Source organism: Amphiura filiformis, unplaced genomic scaffold, assembly GCF_039555335.1.
Source record: "Amphiura filiformis unplaced genomic scaffold, Afil_fr2py scaffold_59, whole genome shotgun sequence".
NCBI classification, from domain to species: domain Eukaryota; kingdom Metazoa; phylum Echinodermata; class Ophiuroidea; order Amphilepidida; family Amphiuridae; genus Amphiura; species Amphiura filiformis.
Window position 1 is genome coordinate 320,577 of NW_027305523.1, and position 23,030 is coordinate 343,606.

Below are 23,030 nucleotides of genomic sequence, written 5' to 3' on the forward strand. Positions count from 1 at the left end.
AAATTGTTGGGGAATGGGTAACTTCACTTTTTTATTTAAAATAAATGACTTTACTGTGCATCTTGTATTGAAATGACGACATTATTACACCATTTTCACTTGTTCCATGAATCAGTCTAAAACCGGGGTTTAAAATAAAAGTTGACAATTTGTAACTATTGTGGTAATTGTTGTACAGAAATCGGATATGTGTGAGAAAATTAGAAATCAATAAAATATCAATATCAAATGCAAATGCAGTATCGCCTTGATTCGTCACCATCACAGACAGGAGTAGTTCTCATACAGGTAACCGATTTAGTAATTTCATATTCATCTTTTTCTTTGGCCGCCGTCACTACTGACGATTGGCTATCATCTGACTGCATCTACTTATCTCCTTCTTCCAAGCTGTTCTGTTCTGAACTACACCAGGCACAAAAGGAAACTCGTCAGTTACAGTCATCCTTGCTGTTCAACAACCTGATAATTTTGAATTATTCTCAAATATGCATCTTTTAATTGGACTTTGCTTTCTCATTTGACACCCTGTTCGTGGATATTAAACAAGAATTGACCAAGATATGTCTCCAAAACCGCAAACCCAAAAGTTGCAATTTCAACGGTTTTCAATGGGAACGCATCATTGTATTGCACACAAGTACCACGGGCCAATCAATAAAGCACACACTGTAACAGGCACCTTCGTTAAAATTGCAACTTTTGATTTTGGCAAAGAACTTTTGACGTTGAATTTGAAGTAGATCTCCGCGCTGGAAGATTTATGTAGACCCATGCAATAAATTGGTATTTCTGCGTTCCATCCGAATAATTTTGGAATAGCGTTAGAGTTTCATCAAGGACCGCGCGATGTATGTCCTAGCTTGAAACTCATCACGTGCACGCACCAAATGTCGGCGTTAAAAATGATAATAATTGGAATAATTGGATCTGAAAATGAACCTTTTATACGTTATTATTCATTGACTCTCTCAGGACTGATAAACACAATGGCTATGAAACCATAGTATGATCCTGTCGACCACACAAACAACAAGATTCACAACAACCAAACATACCGTACCTCTGAGTCTGATTGGAGAAATGTATATGTATTTTAAAATTATATATTTTAAAATTATATTATGTATAAATTTAAATTAAATTTTAGATTAAATTAAATTAAATTTTAAACTAAATTTTTAAATTTTATTAGATTAAAATTAAAATTATATATAGGTTAATAAATGCGTATCACTTGTTGAGAGTGAAATTGTACAAAATAATGCACGCGTCGGTACAGAGATGTTGATGCGTCTAATGCACGTGCAACGTAAAGGTGTTCAAAAAGTTATTTAAAGAGTCATCTTTCCCCAAAGAGTAGCTTTCTTTGCGTGTTTACGTGTACTTTAAAATACTTTTGCATTGTTGTAATAATGGATGGGTTCGGTATTTTTGAATTGGTATATTAATTCTTGTTTAAATGTAGTTTATTTTGTATTTATCTTGTAAAGCGCCTCAAACTACTGAAGATGCGTTATATAAATGTGCAAATAATAACAATAATAATAATGTGGTATAATTGGCTGTTGAGTCAAGAATAAGCGCAAAATGGCCAATGCTCCGTTTTTTTCAGTATTCACACACGGATGGTACACAGTGACATCGCCCCGATATCTTCATAGTAGAAATCGCCACGGTAGGTTGAATCCACAGCCACCTATGACCATTTTATTCGGACCTTATGAGATGCATATAGCGAAGTGACCTGACTAAGGCTACTGACATAGACGGGGTAATTGATTTCTCGCTCTGTGAGCAAGCTTGTATACGACATTGCGGTCAATGGTTATACTCTCTCCACTTGAGTGAGTGCCGCTATAGCCTGCTGCGCGCTGTAGTCCATACAAGACCAACGCAATATAAAATTGAGAGTCTTGGTCAAATTTTGAGTTCAAAGCGCACGGCCAATTTTCAAAGCGCACGCTAACGACTATAATATCTGTTCAACACGTATTTTCAAGTGTATGAGACCACATCTGGTTTCTTGAGAAAAATTCATTTACGGGAGATATTCATCATTTTCTAACTCAGTATCCGAAGATTTTCGTCTGATATCAAAATCGTGCATAGCAATTCACGTGTATCGATCCCGTGTATTCATTTTAATGTCACTGCTGCACCAAATAATTATTAGCCAGGCGATGTCGGTGTGTGGTATTTTGTATCTCTTGGACTAATAACTCTGATTTCGGTACAGCTCAACTGATCATACTTTTCCTACATTCGACCTTGCATGATTTTTGAGTTGACACAGTCATGAAATTAACTGTAGATACTTAACAGACCATTAGTAGCCCAGTTCTGAACCTTTTCATTGATCATTCATAACAATAGGTATCTGATGGATCAGTGAAGATAAGAAGGATTATAATATATCCGTAGTACATCTCGAGGAAAAAGTGCAATGGACATGTTTTCATTTTATGTTTCAAATATCCCGCGCATGAAAATTGAGTATTTAACCCAAAATGGAAAATGGAATTTATTGGAAATCTGTTTTAACAGATTTTTTTGACATCTTTTTCTGCACTGTATTATACCTAAATTAAGAAATTTGATAAATATTCAAAGAAAATATAGGTCATCCAAAAATGTTGATTTTTACACAGTTTGGGGCAAAAAAGGAAAAATAAGCAAAAATATCAAAATCTGTTTTAACAGCTTCATTCATCAAGTCATAACAAACGGCCTGCATGCTTAATTTCTAATAAAATATTGAAATTGTGAAAAATATAGGTATGTATTGATTTTCATGTTTTTTCTTGCAAATATGCTAATAATATGCAAATTATGAAATTGCAAAATAAAGTTTCTACTTAGCATACATCTTTCAAGTGTGATGTTCAAAATGACAGACATCAAAAAGAGATTCGATGAAATGTAAAGGTGTAGTAACAATTTTGGCATGGACTGTCTGGTTAGGAAAAGTACGGTAAGTTGAGCTGTAGAACGCTATTTTGCTGTCTGCCATCCTTTAAAACGCATCAATGTTAGCGGAAGAGGTCGAATTACAAAACTTGTCACTGTTTGGGTTTTGGGGATTGGTGTGTGCCTTATTCTTGAACCTCAATATGCTAATTTCACCTACTATTGTGTCATATGGCCTGACACTGCAGACTTTCAGGACCTTCCTAAACACCATCAATGAGTTTGAACCAGTAGGTGATGTTGCCTTTATGGGGGGCAGTCTTACCAAGTTTCCCAAGAGTAGGAAGAGTTCAAATGCAAAACCGCTATCCATTTTTCTTGGTTTGAGAGATACAGGCAAATATAAATCGTCAAATATAAAGAACATAATAAGAAAATATGTGCTGTTTTAATTTGATCATAGTTTCAAAAATATACATTGGATTTTTATATGTGGGATGTCATTTTAAAGCTAGCATTATCATTACTATTAGGGCAGTTGTTGGTGGTCTTACCACAAGAAGTCTGAAAATGGTGTTTATCGGTTTTTGTATCTGATCTCTTCCTACTCTGAAACTTGGGGGTCATACATGAATGAACTTCAAGGCTCTAATATTCTATGCGAGTGGATTGCCTCTACAATAAAATACTTTCAATAATAGTTGGCCCTTTCATTGTAAGGCCAAATTTTCACAATAGAAATGACAAATTTGTTGGGGAACATCACTGTGCATCCTGTATTGAAATGAGAACACATCATTACATCACTTTCACTTGTTTCATGAATCAGTTTAAAACCGGGTCTAAAATAAAAGTTGTCAATATGTAACTATTGTGGTAATTGTTGTGCAGAAATCCGATATGTATCAGAAATTTATGTGCGTTAGAAATCAATAAAATATCAATGATATCAAATGCAAATGCAGTATCGCCTTGCTTCTTCACCACCACAGCCAGTAGTTCTCATACAGGTCACCGAGACATTAAGCATTTAGTAATTTCATATTCTTGTCACCAAATGTCCAAGCAGCTGTCTATTCACACCAAGTTCCTCAAGGATGCTCCAGTTTGTTCTTTTCTCCTTCCAACTGATGTTTAGCATTCTTCTCCAGAACCACATTTCAGCAGCATGCACCCGGTTCTCATCTGCTTTAGTCTGTCTTAGTCCAGCCCTCCCAAGCCATGAAGGAGTACACTCCATACCAGTATATTGATCACTTTCATTTTCAGTTCTGTTGCAAGGTTCCGATCACTCCGCAGATCCTGAAGTTCAATCATTCTTCCTTTGGCCATTCCAATCCTGGCTTTGCCGCCTGCCGTGCAATTTGCATTGGATGTTTTCACCGAGCCCAGATACTTGAAGTGGTTGACCTGTTCAACTTCTTCTCTATCTATTGTGATGTTGTACTCTTTTCCTTCTGCCTGTGCAAGTTTTGTTTTCTTCACATTGAGTTTGAGATTCAAGTCTTTGCCAGTTACATCTATTGCTGTTGCCAATCTTTCTATGTCCTCTACTGATGTTTTAAGGAGTGCTGCGTCGTCTGCATATGGGAGGTTTGAGATCGGTATGGCTCCTACCATAAGTATCCACATCAGCATCGCTCATCTCCTTCTCTGTGTATGTCACAAAAAGATATGGTGACGCAATGCAGCCCTGTCTCACACCTTAGGTCAAACTTAACTCATCCGTATTTTCACCATTCCACCTGATCTTTCCTCTGATTTAGCAGAAACACAAAGATGTACTAGGAAGCCCATTTCTTCCATTACAGCAAACGATAATCACAACACGCCAACTAAACTCCTCAACAAAATATATTGTATATCAATGGACAGCTAATTTATTCTCCTTTACAATGATACCATAAGTATTTGAAACAATCACCTTTTTCTCGGCTGAGTGCACGCCGTGTGAATGTAGTGGGGTTTCAAACAGAATTTGTCAAGGTTGACCATTAGTCTGCGCATCATACTGCAATCCCATATCTTCGCAATCTGGTACCTGTAATGGAATCCTTCAGGATGACAACGCTCGCCTCTACAGAGCCAGGCAACGACTACCTATATGGGAGTAGAGAGAATGGAATTGCCTGCCATCAGCCGATTGAACACTTGTGGTACCAGCCAGAGTAGCCAATGCAACCACATTGAATGGCCTGCGACGAATCCTGGTTAAAGAATGGAATGCCACCCCACAGCAACGTGTGACTAGGCTGGTGAGCAGCATGAAGCTGGTGTGGCTGGATATGGTTTTTCAATCCACTATTGAGGTTAATAACTATAGTGTTGTTCGAGCACAGCATAATGGCCAATTTGGTATTCTGTTTGAGACCCCACTACATTCATAAGACATGTACTCAGTCGTGCAAAATGTGATTCTTTCAAGTTTGGTGTCATTGTAAAGGAGAATAAATTCCAATGATATGCAATACGATATGAACATGTCACAAATAAGTTGCGATATAGATGCTGGAAAAAACTTTGCAAACTTTTGTTGAGGAGTTTAAATACATCAGATTCAAACACCTTAGCGATTGAGATTCAGATTGCTAATCTGACTCGGATTTGTTACAAATGCCGTTTGGGGAGTAGACATAAACAAAGTACATTTTTACGGATAAAAGCAATTTCAGGACCCTATTTGTTTTTTAAAGAGAGCATGAAGCATCTTGAAGTCAGAAACGCAACACCGTTAATAGACAATAAAATAATGTCGAAACTATAATACGCATGCTGTATAGCAACATCCATCGCCACCCTGTTATGACCCTTTTTGATCTTTCTAAGGCCTTTGACTGTGTTCCCCACAGCTTCTCATAGAAAGAGCATTGTTATGACCCTTTTCGATCTTTCTAAGGCCTTTGACTGTGTTCTTCACAGCCCCCTCATTCAGAAACTAGGGTGGTGGGGTTAACAGGTCCAATGTTCTCTTGGATCTGATCCTACCTAGCCAACATATTTTAGTTGGTTTCCATCCATGGTGCACATCGTCCACACCAGGTAAGAATTATTTGTATTCGCTGGCGAAGTGACGTAATAAATCGGATTAACTACCATAGCTTGACTTGACTTGTGTTAAAGCCATATTATAACATTTTCATACAAAATAGATTAGCATTTCTTTGCCATAAAATGTTAGTTCTTACTGTCAGATATATCCCCTTTTATATTTGAGCCAAACAACTCAGACAAAGCAAAGAAAGTTGGAATTTACTACCAGCGCATATGTCACCAATACGTACCACTCCTTCGGTCATGTTATGGTACGACCCTTTGTTGTGTATATCACCGTCCCGCACGCCGTGTACGTATTGTGTGTTATGAACATCGTGTATGCGCTCGACTAATAATTCCATCGTAATAATAAAACGCCGACTTTTTTTTCCGTTTGCCACAACACTCAAACTCTCCTCCATATATCATGATATTGAATAATTGCTCTGTGTCTCTCCACCAAAGCAGGTATACCTGGCGGCACAATAATATCCTCACACATATTATCATAATGTGCTGTCCAAAACCATCAAAGACAATTGTATTATTTTTGCCGACCTCCCCGGATACACAATTTACGTGAAACGTGATAGGGGAACGGCAACGGCATGCTACAGAGTTAGTATGCCATCTAGAGGCTGAAATCCATTGTGAATTGGTCAATCGTGGAATTCCCGTAAGCAGTTAGGACGCTGGACAACCGATTGTTATTGTTCTGCAAGGCTCACTCAGTCATTTAATAAGGCAATACAAACGATCGAATTTGGTATTCAAATGAACAAAATTTTGAGTTACACCTTTTCAGTGTAAATTTTTTTTTCTCGGCCAAATGAAAAGCAATAGTTTTCATTTTTTCAGTAAATGTCAGGAAAAACTGTAATGCTTGATACTGTATTTTTTTTCAAATCTTAGTGTTTACCTTAGTCGTGAAATTCAGTCATTTAGTGTAAGATTTTCGATTTTGATAGGCTTCAACTCTGCCCGCGAGCCTTTTTTTGGATCAACCTTTTAGCTTTTCAAAGTAATATAGTTCGCTAAAGAAGGATTTTTCCCAACTTTCTAACGCACATCACCGTGAGCGATATATCATAGTTTTGTCAGAATTTCCGTTTTGATTCCATAATTTTTGACTACCAGCTGAAAAATTTTCAAATCCACGCGTGAAATCTTAGGCTAATACTAGCATTGTGGATCGATATCTCTGGGTGCCCGGCCTGGATACAGTGTTGCCAGAACTTCAATATAGCAAAGAAATTACCTAGTGCATGTGTTTCAATTGTCATGAAGGTGACTGGGTATAGTGCCTTTTGAGTGTGTTTGTTTGAAATTGCTTAAACCCACCGAAAGTCATAATGAAGCAGCCAAAACAATACAAGGTTAAACATGGAAGTTTATAACAACCTATTATAATGACCTTAAGGAAAAATCATTTATGGCAACAATGAGCCTTGCATTGTAAGTCATGGTTAAAATGTGTTGAGTACCCACCCCACCCCCATAGGCCTACGTAATATTACATACCGGTACCTTATAATATTTATATAGCACGGCTATAGCTATACATTTAGAAAGTAGGTCCTATAGCGCTAAATTATGACAAATAGGCCTACACAAACCCGAACGCAAGTCTGAATGGTGTAATGAAAATGCCAACCCGCGATGGGGGGGGGGGGGTCATTCAAAATTCACCTGGAGATAGGAGGGACAGAAAATTAAAATCCCCTCTAATAACACGCGAATTTTTCTAGGTTTGGACAGTGGATTTTCCCATGGACCTCATCCTAGGTAAATAAACAAACAAACAAACAAACAAACAGACAAAATGGTTTTCATAATCATGGAATCCATAGCCCCTATAAATTGAAATTGCAGGCTATCACGGGAGCAAATTTCCAAAATTCACCTCATTTACCAGAATTGGGGATTTGGGCTACCAAATCGCTGGTCAGGCAATCCTGGTTTTCAATGGAAAAGGGACCTGGTTGACAACAATTGAAATATCGATTATTTCTGGTGGTTGCTCTCGAGATAAAGTACTGATTTTTACATTTTCGGAGCATGAAGGGAAAAGGGTAAAATAAAAACGGAAATTCTGACAAAACTATAATATATAGACCCACACGATGTGCTTTACAGAGGTGGGAAATATCTTTCTTTAGCAAACTATATTAGTTTGAGACGCTAAAAATGAATTCTGTAAAAAGCTCACGGGCGAACTAAAGGCCTATAAAAATCAAAAATATCACACTAAAAGACACAATTTGATTTTAACATGTATCGATCGACTTTTAGCGCGACTAAGCAGAACAAAAGAATCGGTTGTCCTGCGTTTAGACTGTAAGGCAGTTACGTTGCGGCTGGTAGCAGAAAGTGACGTTGAAAAATTACCACAAAAAAAGGCTTTACAAAAAAAAAAAAAAAATGTTATATTTGTCGTGTTATGAAGCGATTCAAAGTATCCAAATAGAACAAGTAGAGTCCGACATGTAATAAAATCCATTTTGGGGGTCACAATTTGACCTAGATTAGACAAGAAGAATTGAACAAATTTCGATTTTTTTTTCGACGCGAATTCGAACGGGCAGATTACCTATTCATTTGTGTGTGGAGAATGCCGTCCAAAAATCATCTTGCGAAAAGGCGTTTTAAGCAAGATCGTGTCGTCATACAGCATAATGCGGTATGAATTGTCTGTTTAGGACGGGCGACAGAAGTTCGTGCAGTGTCGTTATTTTTTGCCATCATTATTTCGTTTCGTTAAACAGCTGTCAATGTGAGAAAGATTTTTAACACAAGTCTCCACATACATAAATGACAGCCAGTGAAAAATTTCACTGACCATCCAGGATTTGAACCTGGGACCTTCGGATGTCAAATTGTTTTGCTTATGGACACTATTCAGCAAACACCAAAATGTTTTAAAACATAATAATGCATGTGTTTATGGTTTTAGTTAAATCAATGTCGGTTTATAAAAAAATATTAAAACTCTTTTTTAAAACTTGTTATACTGAAAAAAATATTACAACAACATTTTAAACCAAAATTCAAAATGCTATAGTAAAATCTCATTTGGCAAACATTTTGTGTACTTATTTACATAGTTCGAAAACAAATCCAATATAAAATAGGTGATGTTAACATACCTCAATGACGTTTCGTGCTGTAATACAGCACTTTCTCAAATTGAATGACCAGCTTTGACCTTAGACGTCTGTTGCTTCCTGTTGGTAGCTGACGTAGGTGGCGCTGTTAGTAACTGGTCATAGATGCAGGCGGTATAGGACACGCGTCACGTGACGTTCGAGGCTGGCGAAAATACAAGGCTGACAGCCCCATAAAAAATAGACGGATAGCAGTTATAAATTGAAAAACAACATACTTACAGTGGGGTACATTGTCGAACCCCAACGGTTTAAGAGTAAGATAATTTTGCTTTGACACCACATAACAAATTTAGAATTGTTTAGAAAATTTCATGATTATGTGTTAATCCAATGGCGACTTCAAAAATGGCGATATCGCATCCGCCGCCACCTGCATAGATGTGCGGAAGGAAGGAAGTAGTTTCCACAATCCCTGTTGAGTGTATTAGCCTGCCCCCTCTTTCGTAACCAAATTCCTTTATACCTTCTTTTCTTGTTGGTTTCAATGTCTCTTATCTTTGCTTCGTCCCATACGATCACGTGATTGTTTTCGGCGACATGGCCCGTAAGAGCGGATTTCCTAGGGACGCTTTCTACAGATGTTTTTCTTTGTGCCCTGGTGTAGGGTTTTTCCGAAGCTATGTCTGATTCAGATTTGTGCTCTTTCATTCTCGTACCAAAGAGTCTTTAAGTTTGGTACGAGAATGAAAGAGCACTCCACTGAAATTCACTCCCCCCATGCCCCCGGAAAAAAAAAATCCTGGTGCTGCCACTGTTTTACATAGAACCCCGATGAAGCATAGAACAAAAGTTGGAGAGTTATTTTGGGATCTTTGATTTATTCTGAATAAATTGAGCTTGGGTTCACCTCCTGAAACTTCCGGGAGGGGTTAATCAAGGTCACTGTACCTCTGCATTAAGGTGGGTAACCTGATTGACAATCTCATCCCCCACTTTACCTCATGAAAATACTGATTTTGGTATCAGATGAAAGCTCATAATATTTTTCTCATAAAAATATTGAAATTTGGCGTTCCAAATCGGTATATTTCGAAGAAATCATCAAAAAACTGCCAAATTAGTCTCAAATATGGTGTACCACATAATGAAACTAATTAGGCAGTTTTTTGATGACATCTTTGGAAATACGAACTTCTAATTTCAATATATTTATGAGAATAATAGAGCCTTTCACTTGAAATCAATATATTACATGATCACGATGATTAGCATTAATAAAAACACTGTAGACTAGCAATATCACACTGTATAAATGTCGGTAATTCCATTAGGAATTAGTCACATTTACAAAAAAACATTTTCTTTTTGTTCTTTTTTGTACGTAAGTTTTCAATAATTTGATTTTCCAAATATATCAGGTCATCTTCTTTTAAATGTCTTAATTCACAATGAAGAAACACTTCCTTGGGGGTATTCGGTATTATTTTGTTACGCAGAGGCCCAACATATTGAATTAAATACTTGGATAATGGGGGCGATTGAGTAATGTTAGCAGCCTATGTTACCAATATAAAGCTTGCTATGCATTTTTATATTCTGAAAGTATGTAATATTACATGACAGAAAAAAGAAAGTGATGCACTAATATAATTATTTTATTTAAACATGTCATCTGAAATGTGTGCAATATTCATTATTTTCAAATTTGTCAGGGGTTAGCAGAAGCCAATTTTTAGCCAGAAATAATCTGTTGAGACTTTCGTTGCTTATTGTTGTAAACATCTTTGTCAAGTCTGACCTAGTTAGTGTATCTCTAGCACCATACTGTAGAGATATGAGCATTTAGCCAGACAGTACATATTATCTTCTTAATATCAGCCATTTTACGCAGTGGAATATAGCAAAAACATTTATAGTCAAGTTTTCTACAAACATTGATGTTAATATTTTTGATTATTATTGATATTGATATTTTTGAGTGGATGACCAGAACGTTGTGAAGAGGAGGAACGCCAAAGTGGACTATACGACCCGCACACACACAGGCTTTGATATCGACCACTGAGTCACGTCATCATCGCCGCAATCCACCGTCAGCTGCCGTTCCTTGCCGCAAGCAAATCCGCTGCCAGCCGTCTGACCTCGATGCTTGTTGTCGGGCTACGTCGAGACATCGTCACTCGCCGCCCAGACAACGCCCGGTTTTGGTCGCTAGTCTCCGTTTCCTTCCGCAGCCTTTCGTCCCTTGCCGTCGTGCTGTCGCTGAAGGTCGTTCCCACTCGTCAGCGAATCTTGTTTTTTCTCTTTTGCCGTCGCTTTGCCGTCAACATTTTGTGATTTTCACGTTCGTCACCTTTCGTATTTGACGTCATAGTGTGACCGGGCCTTCAGGGAATGACCACAAAACCTTTGTTCTTTTCTTTACTGTTATTGGATGGTTTTTTTCTTTGGTTTTGGATTCTCTTTCTCTTCTTTCACCTTGTTGGTGGTCCATGCTGGATATCCACAGTGTGCGAGGGCTTGTTTGATGTAACTATGCTATCCTTCCTGTCGAGCAAGGTTCTCACTACTCCTAACTTAATTCTGATGGCGGGATTAGAACTGTAAATTGGTCTGTATGAGTTGGTTTCTTGTATATGCAGAGCTTGGTCGTGTCATCGGGTATTCGGGTTTCTTGATGAGAGTATCTAGGAATGGTATGCTGCCCCCGGGATGCTGCCTTCAGATTCCTCGTCGTATGTGAATTTAATACTTTCTGTCGGATCCACTTAGTTGAGATGTTCAGTTAAGCTATCCGCTTCTCCACGCTTGAAGATCTCTAGTACGTCGTCTACATACCTTTTCCAGAGAGTCGGCTTATTGAGCGATGCTGTTGCAATAGCTTCCTCTTCCTGTCATTCCATAAAGAGATCTACTGCAAAGGGACTTAGATGACTGCCCATTGCCAAGCATTTCTTCTGTTGGTATGTGTTGCCCTTCGAAGTGAAGTATATTGTAATTTTTGTGGTTAAGATAAATTTGTTCAATAAACGGCAACCAGAAAGTTTAGAAACATCGTCAAGACCAAACAGTGTTGCCGTTTCATCAAACATCTGAAACACCACAACAGATTGATAAAGATTCCTGATAGGAATTTAAATAATTCTGAGTAATATTATGACGCCAAACTGGGGAATTAGTCAAAGAAAAAAGCAGTGCAAGGCACCGGATGTGGAGTCCTAAAGGATGAGCGATAATGAACGGGAAAGGGAATGACCAACACGAACTGAACCAGATGAAATATATAGAATGTTTAAGAAATTTATTGTGAATATACATCTTCAGACAAACGGGTTTAATGTATATCTTAATAAGTCTTACCAGACAGAGTCACATTGCAGCATAAGTATAATTGAATATACTAAACTAAACATCAGGAGAAGAGCCTGGTTACGACCGTAAAGATTGGAGAGTCAACATAGAGTGAAGTATTTATTAAAGCACAGATAATACTTCTCTCCACGGCGTTCAATAGATGCACGGATAATACGCCGTTCGATGAACGGGTGTCGGCTTAAGGCACAATGATCCATATTCTATATGCAAATGAATTATCGGCACAAAATACGATCCCCCTTAAATAATTGACTACTGGCAATTTAAAGAACATATAATAATTGATAACAAAACGATTTTTTAAAAAGTTGTTTATTTATAGACCATGCATCATTGACACATAATATCAAGATGGAAGTCATATATTTAAGATGGAAGTCATTTTAACATGATGCAACAAACAAACATATAATGATACAACGAAAATACATTTGAAGCCACGTTTAACTTGAAGACAATGATTTTGAAGTTGAACTTGAAGTAGATCTCTGCGCTGGAAGATTTATGTAGACCATATAACTTGGTATTTCTGCGTTCCATCCGAATAATTTTGTGAATAGCGTTAGAGTTTCACCAAGGACCGCGCGATGTCATAGCTTGAAAGTCAGCACGTGCACGCACCAAATGTCGGCGTTAACTTAAAAATGCTAATAATTAGAATAATTGGAACTGAAAAAGAAATTTATACCTTATCATTCAATGACTCTCTCAGGACTGATTAAACACAATGGCTATATGAAACCATAGTATGATCCTTACTGTGATCCTTTCGACCACACACGCACACAAACAAAAAGACCTCTTAGAGTCTGATTGAAGAAATGTGTTAATTAATACCAAGAAACCTTAATGAAAATTAATTAATTAAGATCTATCTAGCTGAAATTTGTAACTGATCACCAAATCGTTATTATATATGACGTAAATACCCAGAGTAACCAAGAGACATTACATTTCAAACTGCCTCGGCAATTAGTGATTCCATTAATCACTCACGCACTATATAAATTATTATGTTAGCCTTTATACACCGCCAATACTTGCAAAATGTTCGTACGCATGACATTAAAAAACAAAACAAAAAACATCCTGCTTACATTTAGTTAACATTAAGTGATCTATTTGGCTTGGCATGATGCACGTGACTGCGAATAACATTTTAATTTCTTCTTAGAGACCTGGAACAAATCTATTCAAAGACATATTTCAAGAATCTCATGCTTAACAACGTGATTTATTACATAATATCAGGCTCTAAAAAGTCTTTAAAAGCACTTGATGACGGGAATGTATTGGAGTATTTTGTAGCTTCTCATTGGCACAGTTTATAGCTGCGCCAAGCTCACGAGAAGTCTATTCAATTTGTGAATGATTAGACCTTCTTCTAGTGAAACGTCGCGTATAATACGAAAACTTACAATGACAATGATATGGAATTTGACGGAGTTCACTGGATTCTGTAGTCAACCAGACATTGAGATTCGTGATCTTACGGACCCGGAGCTAGCCACTCGATGGTTATATAGCACTGCCGACAAGTTTATTATCAAAGTAGTTGTACCAATTGTTTCATTTTTAGGAATCTTCGGCAACGGAACTTTCTTATATATGTGTATTCGTGTTAAGTCACTGCGTAGTGCTCCAATTACGGCGTATTTATTTAGTTTAGCCATCTGCGATATTGCATTCCTTGTATCTGCTAATGTGGGGTATACATTGGCTATTAGGTCAAGAATAAGCGCAAAATGGCCCATGAATTCGTCACTGGAATGCTCCGTTTTTTCAGTTTTCACACACGGATGGTATTTTGTATCTCTTGGACTAATAACGCTGATTTCGGTAGAACGCTATTTTGCTGTCTGCCATCCTTTAAAACGCATCAATGTTAGCGGAAGAGGCCGAATTACAAAACTTGTCACTGCTGTTTGGGTTTTGGGGTTTGGTGTGTGCCTCATTCTTGTACCCCAATATGCTAATTTCACCTACTATTGTGTCATATGGCCTGACACGGCAGACTTTCAGGACCTTCCTAACATGATCAATGATTGTGAACCAGTAGGTAATGTTGCCGTTATATGGGGCAGTCTTCTATCCATTGTATCAATGGTGCTTACTATGATTGTAAACATAGTTATGTACGTCAGGATTATTGTGGCTCTTCGCAATCGACCAAGCAGCTCAGTGACGCTCAAAGCCGACATCATTCGCTACCAAATTACACGTACACTCATTGCTAACGGTATCATATTCTTTATCTGTCAATTGCCATACCGGCTCTGGACTCTGGATGATCTTGTCGATCGCGTATTTGAGAATAAAGACATACTTGAATCGTTAGAACATGAAACGCTTGTGATAACTGTAGGACGTGCATCTGCCCTATTGAATTCCATTATCAATCCATATCTGTATGTATTTAGCTGTGAGCATTACAGATGTGCTTTGGTGGAGGCTTTTTGTGGGAACCGGCGAAGTTCTGTTCCAAGCCAAGAACGAAGGGTGCAAAATGTAAGTAAGAGCATACAAATGAGTAGGTCTACTGGAATTTCCACGACGGAACCAGAAAAGGTGAATGTTGTCTAAAACCTAAAGCAGAGGTGGGCAACTTCGATGAAGCAATCTGTTGTCGCGTAGTACTCTTAACAAACAATTACAAGCACTGATCTGGACAGTTCTCACTGGATTTGTAATCAACCAGACAGTCGCATCCGTGATCTTACGGACCCAGTACTAGTAATCAATGGTTATGTTGTCTAAAAATAAATAAATTCCATTCAGCGCATTGACCCAAAGATTGGTGAATCTGTGAGAGTTCCTGTGTCTTCTATTAAGAACTTAGGTGGCACATTTGATCTTTGTCTCAAAATGGATTTACAAGTGTCTTCACTTTGTCATACTGTTAATTTTCATTTGCGTAACAACTAATAATATATCTCCTGTTTTCGTTGTTTCATATACCAAAATACATGTGTACAATGCACATGCAGTACGATTTATAGTTCTCTCTGGGCTGGATTATGAAAAGTGGCAACTCGTTGTTAGGCTGCAAAGGCTTCAAAATCGCACCGCACGCTTGATTTTCTGTGTTTGTAGGCGCATAAGCCCTTCGCCGTTATTGCGCGAACTTCACTGATTGCCAGTCCAGCAAAGATCTCCTACTACATGTGTACAACTGTGTGTATAAATTAGGCTCATATGTATCTCCAAGACCTTCTTCTTCGTAGGTATACGCCTGGTCGAACTGGGCTTAGATCATCTCGTATATAATCGCGCCATTGGCAATAGCGCTTTCTGTGTTCTTGGCCCCAAGCTTTAGAATAAAGCTTCCTATGAAGATCCGTCGGGCTCCCAGCGTTAAGGTGTTGAAAAATTCATCTTTACCCAAAGAGTAGCTTTCTTTTCGTGTTTTAAAATATTTTTGCATTGTTGATATAATGGATGGGTTCGGTATTTTTGAATTGGTATATTAATTTATGTTTAAATGTTGTAACTAATATGGCATTCTTGTATTTTTGTACATATCATTCTGTATATTCTATGTTTAAATTGTATGGTTTTGTATTTATCTTGTAAAGCGCCTCGATCTATTGAAGATGCGCTATATAATTGTGCAAATAATAACAATAATGTGGCAAGAACAAGCGCAAAAAGGTCATTGAATTCGTCACTGGAATGCTCCGGTTTTTTCAGGATTAACACACGGATGGTATTTTGTATATTTTGGACTAATAATATTTCGATAGAACGCTATTTTGCTGTCTGTAAAAAAACACGCATCAATCCCTCATTTCAAATATTGAGGTTTTAGTTTTGGTTTTGGTAACGTGGTTTCCTATTATCCTGCCTAAGCTCTTGACTGACATGATTATCAATATCTTTGTTTCTACCCTTTGTTAAGTCGTGTTCACACGGTCGGACATAAGTGAGTTATTATTGGTAATAAGCGACTTATAAACGGTAATAGAGACTTATTACCGGTAATAAGCGAATTAAGTCCGACCGTGCGAACACGACTTCAGAAATTTAAAATTTGTAGCAAGGAGATTCAGTTTTCATTTCAGTTTGTTATATAATAGGCTATGAAGAAGATAATCACTTGGTTTGAAGTTACCTGATATAAGTGTACAAAAGAAATGTTTAAATTTCGCAGTTCAGTCAGCGGAAGAGGCCGAATTACAAACTTGTCACTGCTATTTGAGTTTTCGGGATTCTGGTATGTGCCTTATTCTTGTACCTCAATACGCTAATATAATATTTCACTTACTATTGTGCCATATGGCCTGACACAGCAGACTTTCAGAACCTTCCTAATATGATCAATGATTGTGAACCAATAGGTGATGTTGCCGTTATATATATGAGGGCAGTCTTTAATCATTGTTTTCTTTTCTTGACCCAAGAGTAGGAAGAGTTCAGATGTAAAAACCGATATCCATTTCCTTGGTTCGAGAGATACAGGCAAATATAAATCGTCAAATATAAAGAACATAATAAGAAAATATGTGCTGTTTTAATTTGATCATAGTTTCAAAAATATACACCGGATAGGATGTCAATTAAAAGCTAGCATTATCATTACTATTAGGGCAGATGTTGGTGGCCTTACCACAAAAAGTCTGAAAATGGTGTTTATCGGCTTCTGCAATGAACTCTTCCTACTCTGGGAGTCATACATAAATGATCTTCAATGCTCTAATGTTCTATGTGAGTGGATAGACTCTACAATAAAATAAACTTTCAATAATAGTTGGCCCTTTCATTGTAAGGCCACATTTTCACCACATAAATGGCAAAATTGTTGGGGGAATGGGTAACTTCACTTTAAAAAAAAAATGACTTCACTGTGAATCCTGTATTGAAATGACGACATTATTACACCATTTCCACTTGTTCCATGAATCAGTCTAAAACCGGGGTTTAAAATAAAAGTTGACAATATGTAACTATTGTGGTTATTGTTGTACAGAAATCGGATTTGTATCAGAAAATTAGAAATCAATAAAATAAAAATGATATCAAATGCAGTATCGCCTTGATTCGTCACCATCACAGCCAGGAGCAGTTCTCATACAGGTAACCGATTTAGTAATTTCATATTGATCTTTTTCTTTGGCCGCCGTCACTACTGACGATTGGCTATCATCTGACTGCATCTACTTATCTCCTTCTTCCAAGCTGTCAGTCTGTTCTGAACTACACCAGGCACAAAAAGAAACTCGTCAGTTACAGTCATCCTTGCTGTTTAACAACCTGATAATTTTGAATTATTCTGAAATAGGCCTGTACATTTTTTAATTGGACTTAATACCACGGGCCAATCAATAAAGCACACACTGTAACAGGCACCGTCGTTAAAATTGCAACTTTTGATTTTGGCAATGAACTTTTTACATTGAATTTGAAGTTGAACTTGAAGTAGATCTCCGCGCTGGAAGATATAATTATGTAGACCCAATAAATTGGTATTTCTGCGTTCCATCCGAATAATTTTGGAATAGCGTTAGAGTTTCATCAAAGACCGCGCGCTGTCCTAGCTTGAAACTCATCACGTGCATGCACCAAATGTCGGCGATAATAATTGGAATAATTGGATCTGAAAATGAACCTTTTATACGTTATTATTCATCGACTCTCTCAGGACTGATAAACACAATGGCTATGAAACCATAGTATGACCCTTGCGACCACACAAACAACAAGGTTCACAACAACCAAACATACCTCTGAGTCTGATTGGAGAAATGTATATGTATTTTAAAATTATATATTTTAAAATTATATTAATGTATAAATTTAAATTAAATTTTAAATTAAATTAAATTAAATTTTATATTAAATTTTTAATTAAATTTTTAAATTTTATTATGTATTTTAAAATTAAAATTATATATAGGTTAATAAATGCGTATCACTTGTTGAGAGTGAAATTGTACAAAATAATGCACGCGTACAGAGATGTTGATGCGTCTAATGCACGTGCAACGTAAAGGTGTTCAAAAAGTTATTTAAAGAGTCATCTTTCCCCAAAGAGTAGCTTTCTTTGCGTGTTTACGTGTACTTTAAAATACTTTGCATTGTTGTAATAATGGGTGGATTCGGTATTTTTGAATTAGTATATTAATTCATGTTTAAATGTAGTGACTAATATGGCATTCTTGCCTCTTATTTTGTATTTATCTTGTAAAGCGCCTCAAACTACTGAAGATGCGTTATATAAATGTGCAAATAATAACAATAATAATAATGTGGTATAATTGGCTGTTGAGTCAAGAATAAGCGCAAAATGGCCAATGCTCCGTTTTTTCAGTATTCACACACGGATGGTATTTCGTATCTCTTGGACTAATAACTCTGATTTCGGTAGAACGCTATTTTGCTGTCTGCCATCCTTTAAAACCCATCAATGTTAGCGGAAGAGGTCGAATTACAAAACTTTTCACTGTTTGGGTTTTGGGGATTGGTGTGTGCCTTATTCTTGAACCTCAATATGCTAATTTCACCTACTATTGTGTCATATGGCCTGACACTGCAGACTTTCAGGACCTTCCTAAACACCATCAATGAGTTTGAACCAGTAGGTGATGTTGCCTATGGGGGCAGTCTTATATACATTTATTTCTTTTCTTGACTACCAAGTTTCCCAAGAGTAGGAAGAGTTCAAATGCAAAAACCGCTATCCATTTTCTTGGTTCGAGAGATACAGGCAAATATAAATCGTCAAATGTAAAGAACATAATAAGAAAATATGTGCTGTTTTAATTTGATCATAGTTTCAAAAATATACATTGGCTTTTTAAAAGTGGGATGTCATTTTAAAGCTAGCATTATCATTACTATTAGGGCAGTTGTTGGTGGCTTTACCACAAATAGTCTGAAAATGGTGTTTATCGGTTTTTATATCTGATCTCTTCCTACTCTGAAACTTGGGAGTCATACATGAATGAACTTCATGGCTCTAATATTCTATGCGAGTGGATTGCCTCTACAATAAAATAAACTTTCAATAATAGTTGGCCCTTTCATTGTAAGGCCAAATTTTCACAATAGAAATGACAAATTTGTTGGAGGAACATCACTGTGCATCCTGTATTGAAATGAGAACACATTATTACATCACTTTCAATTGTTTCATGAATCAGTCTAAAACCGGGTCTAGAATATAAGTTGACAATATGTAACTATTGTAGTAATTGTTGTGCAGAAATCCGATATGTATCAGAAATTTATGTGCGTTAGAAATCAATAAAATATCAATATCAAATGCAAATGCAGTATCGCCTTGCTTCTTCACCATCACAGCCAGTAGTTCTCATACAGGTCACCGAGACATTAAGCATTTAGTAATTTCATATTCTTGTCACCAAATGTCCAAGCAGCTGTCTATTCACACCAAGTTCCTCAAGTATACTCCTGTTGTTCTTTTTTCCTTCCAACTGATATTTAGCATTCTTCTCCAAAACCACATTTCAGCAGCATGCACCCGGTTCTCATCTGCTTTATTCTGTCTTAGTCCAGCCCTCCCAAGCCATGAAGGAGTACACTCCATACCAGTATCTTGATCAGTTTCATTTTCAGTTCTGTTGCAAGGTTCCGATCACTCCGCAGATCCTGAAGTTCAATCATTCTTCCTTTGGCCATTCCAATCCTGGCTTTGCCGCCTGCCGTGCAATTTGCATTGGATGTTTTCACCGAGCCCAGATACTTGAAGTGGTTGACATGTTCAACTTCTTCTCCATCTATTGTGATGTTTTACTCTTTTCCTTCTGCCTCTGCAACCAGAAGTTGTGTTTTCTTCTCATTGAGTTTGAGATTCATGTCTTAGCCAGTTACATCTATTGCTGTTGCTAATCTTTCTATGTCCTATTCCCTCTACTGATGTTTTAAGGAGTGCTGCGTCGTCTGCATATCGGAGGTTTGAGATCGGTATGGCTGCTACTTAGATACCATAAGTATCCACATCAGCATCGCTCATCTCCTTCTCTGTGTATGTCACAAAAAGATATGGTGATGCAATGCAGCCCTGTCTCACACCTTTGGTCAAACTTAACTCATCCGTATTTTCACCATTCTACCTGATCTTTCCTCTGGTTTAGCAGAAACATAAGATGTACCAGGAAGCCCATTTCTTCCATTACAGCAAACGATAATCACAACACGCCAACTAAACTCCTCAACAAAATATATCTTGGATTACTTGTGGCATGTTTATATCATGTTGTATATCAATGGACAGCTAATTTATTCTCCTTTACAATGATACCATAATTATTTGAAACAATCACCTTTTTCACGGCTGATTGCACGCCGTGTGAATGTAGTGGGGTTTCAAACAGAATTTGTCAAGGTTAACCATTAGTCTGCGCATCATGCTGCAATCCCATATCTTCGCAATCTGGTACCTGTAATGGAATCCTTCAGGATGACAACGCTCGCCTCCACAGAGCCAGGCAACGACTACCTACAGAATGTGGGAGTAGAGAGAATGGAATTGCCTGCCATCAGCCTAGACCTCAACCCGATTGAACACTTGTGGTACCAGCTTGGTCGTGCTGTGCATGCCAGAGTAGCCAATGCAACCACATTGAAAGACCTGCGACGAATCCTGGTTGAAGAATGGAATGCCATCCCACAGCAACGTGTGACTAGGCTGGTGAGCAGCACGAAGCTGTTGTGGCTGGATATGGTTTTTCAATCCACTATTGAGGTTAACAACTATAGTGTTGTTCGAGCACAGCATAATGGCCAATTTGGTATTCTGTTTGAGACCCCACTACATTCAAAAGACTCAGTCGTGCAAAATGTGATTCTTTCCAGATTGGTGTCATTGTAAAGGAGAATAAATTCCAATGATATGCAATACGATATGAACATGTCACAAATAAGTTGCGATATAGATGCTGGAAAAAACTTTGCAAACTTCTGTTGAGATTTAAACACCTTAGCGATTGAGATTCAGATTGCTAATCTGACTCGTATTTGTTACAAATGCCGTTTGGGGAGTAGACATAAACAAAGTACATTTTTAGGGATACAAGCAATTTGAGGACCCTATTTGTTTTTTAAAGAGAGCATGAAGCGTCTTGAAGTCAGAAACGCAACACCGTTAATAGACAATAAAATAATGTCGAAACTATAATACGCATGCTGTATAGCAACATCCATCGCCACCCTGTTATGACCCTTTTCGATCTTTCTAAGGCCTTTGACTGTGTTCCCCACAGCTTCTCATAGAAAGAGCATTGTTATGACCCTTTTCGATCTTTCTAAGGCCTTTGACTGTGTTCCCAACAGCTTCTCATAGAAAGAGCATTGTTATGACCCTTTTCGATCTTTCTGAGGCCTTTGACTGTGTTCTCCACAGCCCCCTCATTCAGAAACTAGGGTGGTGGGGTTAACAGGTCCAATGTTCTCCTGGATCTGATCCTACCTAGCCAACAGATTTTAGTTGGTTTCCATCCATGGTGCACATCGTCCACACCAGGTAAGAATTATTTGTATTCGCTGGCGAAGTGACGTAATAAATCAGATTAACTACCATAGCTTGACTTGACTTGACTTAACTGCTCAGGCCGGTGTGGCCCATTGCCCTCTGCCGAGTAAGCCTCCTCCATTCAGTTCTGTCTGTTGCTTGTGTCTTTGCTTCATGTGGGGTCATTCCCAAGTCCCTCTGAATTTGGTCCTTCCACCTGGTTGGTGGACGACCTGGTGATCTTTTCTTGCTGAAGTCATTAATGTAGGCTTGGTGGGGAAGCCGATGTAGAGGCATCCTGAAGATATGCCCAGCCCATTTCAAACGTCTCCGGCAGATAACATCATTGATGGAGCTAGTGATGTTGAGACTCTGTCTGATGGAATTGTTGCAGATTTTGTTAAGTAGTGAAACTCCAAGCATTGCCCCAAGGCATCACATTTCAAAAACATCCAGTCTGTGTCGATCGGATTCACTTAACGCCCAGGATTCTGACCCATAGGTGGCAATAGGGAGGATGAGCGACTGGTAGATCTTTACTTTCAGCGATCTGGTGATGTCATGGTTAGACCAGATGGTATTTTTTAATCTACCAAATGCCCAGGCTGCCAACTTTGTGCGACGCTTAATATCCTCTTCTACTGAGAGCACACTACTACACACTACTACCCATTTGGTTCAGCATATCTCTTGGATCGTCAGACATTGATCTTGCATTTTGTTGGGTTAATTTTCATTCCCCAGCTGCTGCATACTTTTTCCAATTCATTAGTGGAGATTTGCAGGTTCTCAAAATCCATATCCATGAGTGAACTACCATAGCAACATGTGAAAACATATTTTGAATATACCCTGCTGCACTACAAGCAGGTTGCACTCATCACCTGTGTATGTCTGCAATCATAGATACTAATCTTATAGGTGCGAGTGATCAGCATATGGTTCAATGCAGAGGTACCACATGAACGTACCAGTGCAGCACGGTATATTCAAAAATTGTTTTCACCTATTGCTATGGTAGTTAATCCGATTATTACATCACTTAGGCATCAAAGCATGTGTCTTTATAAACTGTCTGCCGGCTGCTGAGAGTTGCTTCTATTACAAAATACTGAAACTTATACTTATTCTCCACG

General features: G+C 37.9%; 2 protein-coding genes across 2 annotated transcripts; one reads left to right on the forward strand and one right to left on the reverse strand.

The window, feature by feature from the left end:
* Positions 1–4,110: 4,110 nt before the first annotated feature.
* Positions 4,111–4,530, reverse strand: LOC140144496 (uncharacterized). The gene has a single exon (XM_072166307.1). The coding sequence runs from the start codon at positions 4,528–4,530 to the stop codon at positions 4,111–4,113; it is 420 nt and encodes a 139-aa protein (XP_072022408.1).
* Positions 4,531–13,844: 9,314 nt separating this feature from the next.
* LOC140144498 (nociceptin receptor-like) lies at positions 13,845–15,008 on the forward strand. The gene has a single exon (XM_072166308.1). It carries the CDS (start codon positions 13,845–13,847, stop codon positions 15,006–15,008), a length of 1,164 nt encoding a protein of 387 aa, XP_072022409.1.
* The last annotated feature ends 8,022 nt before the right edge of the window (positions 15,009–23,030 follow it).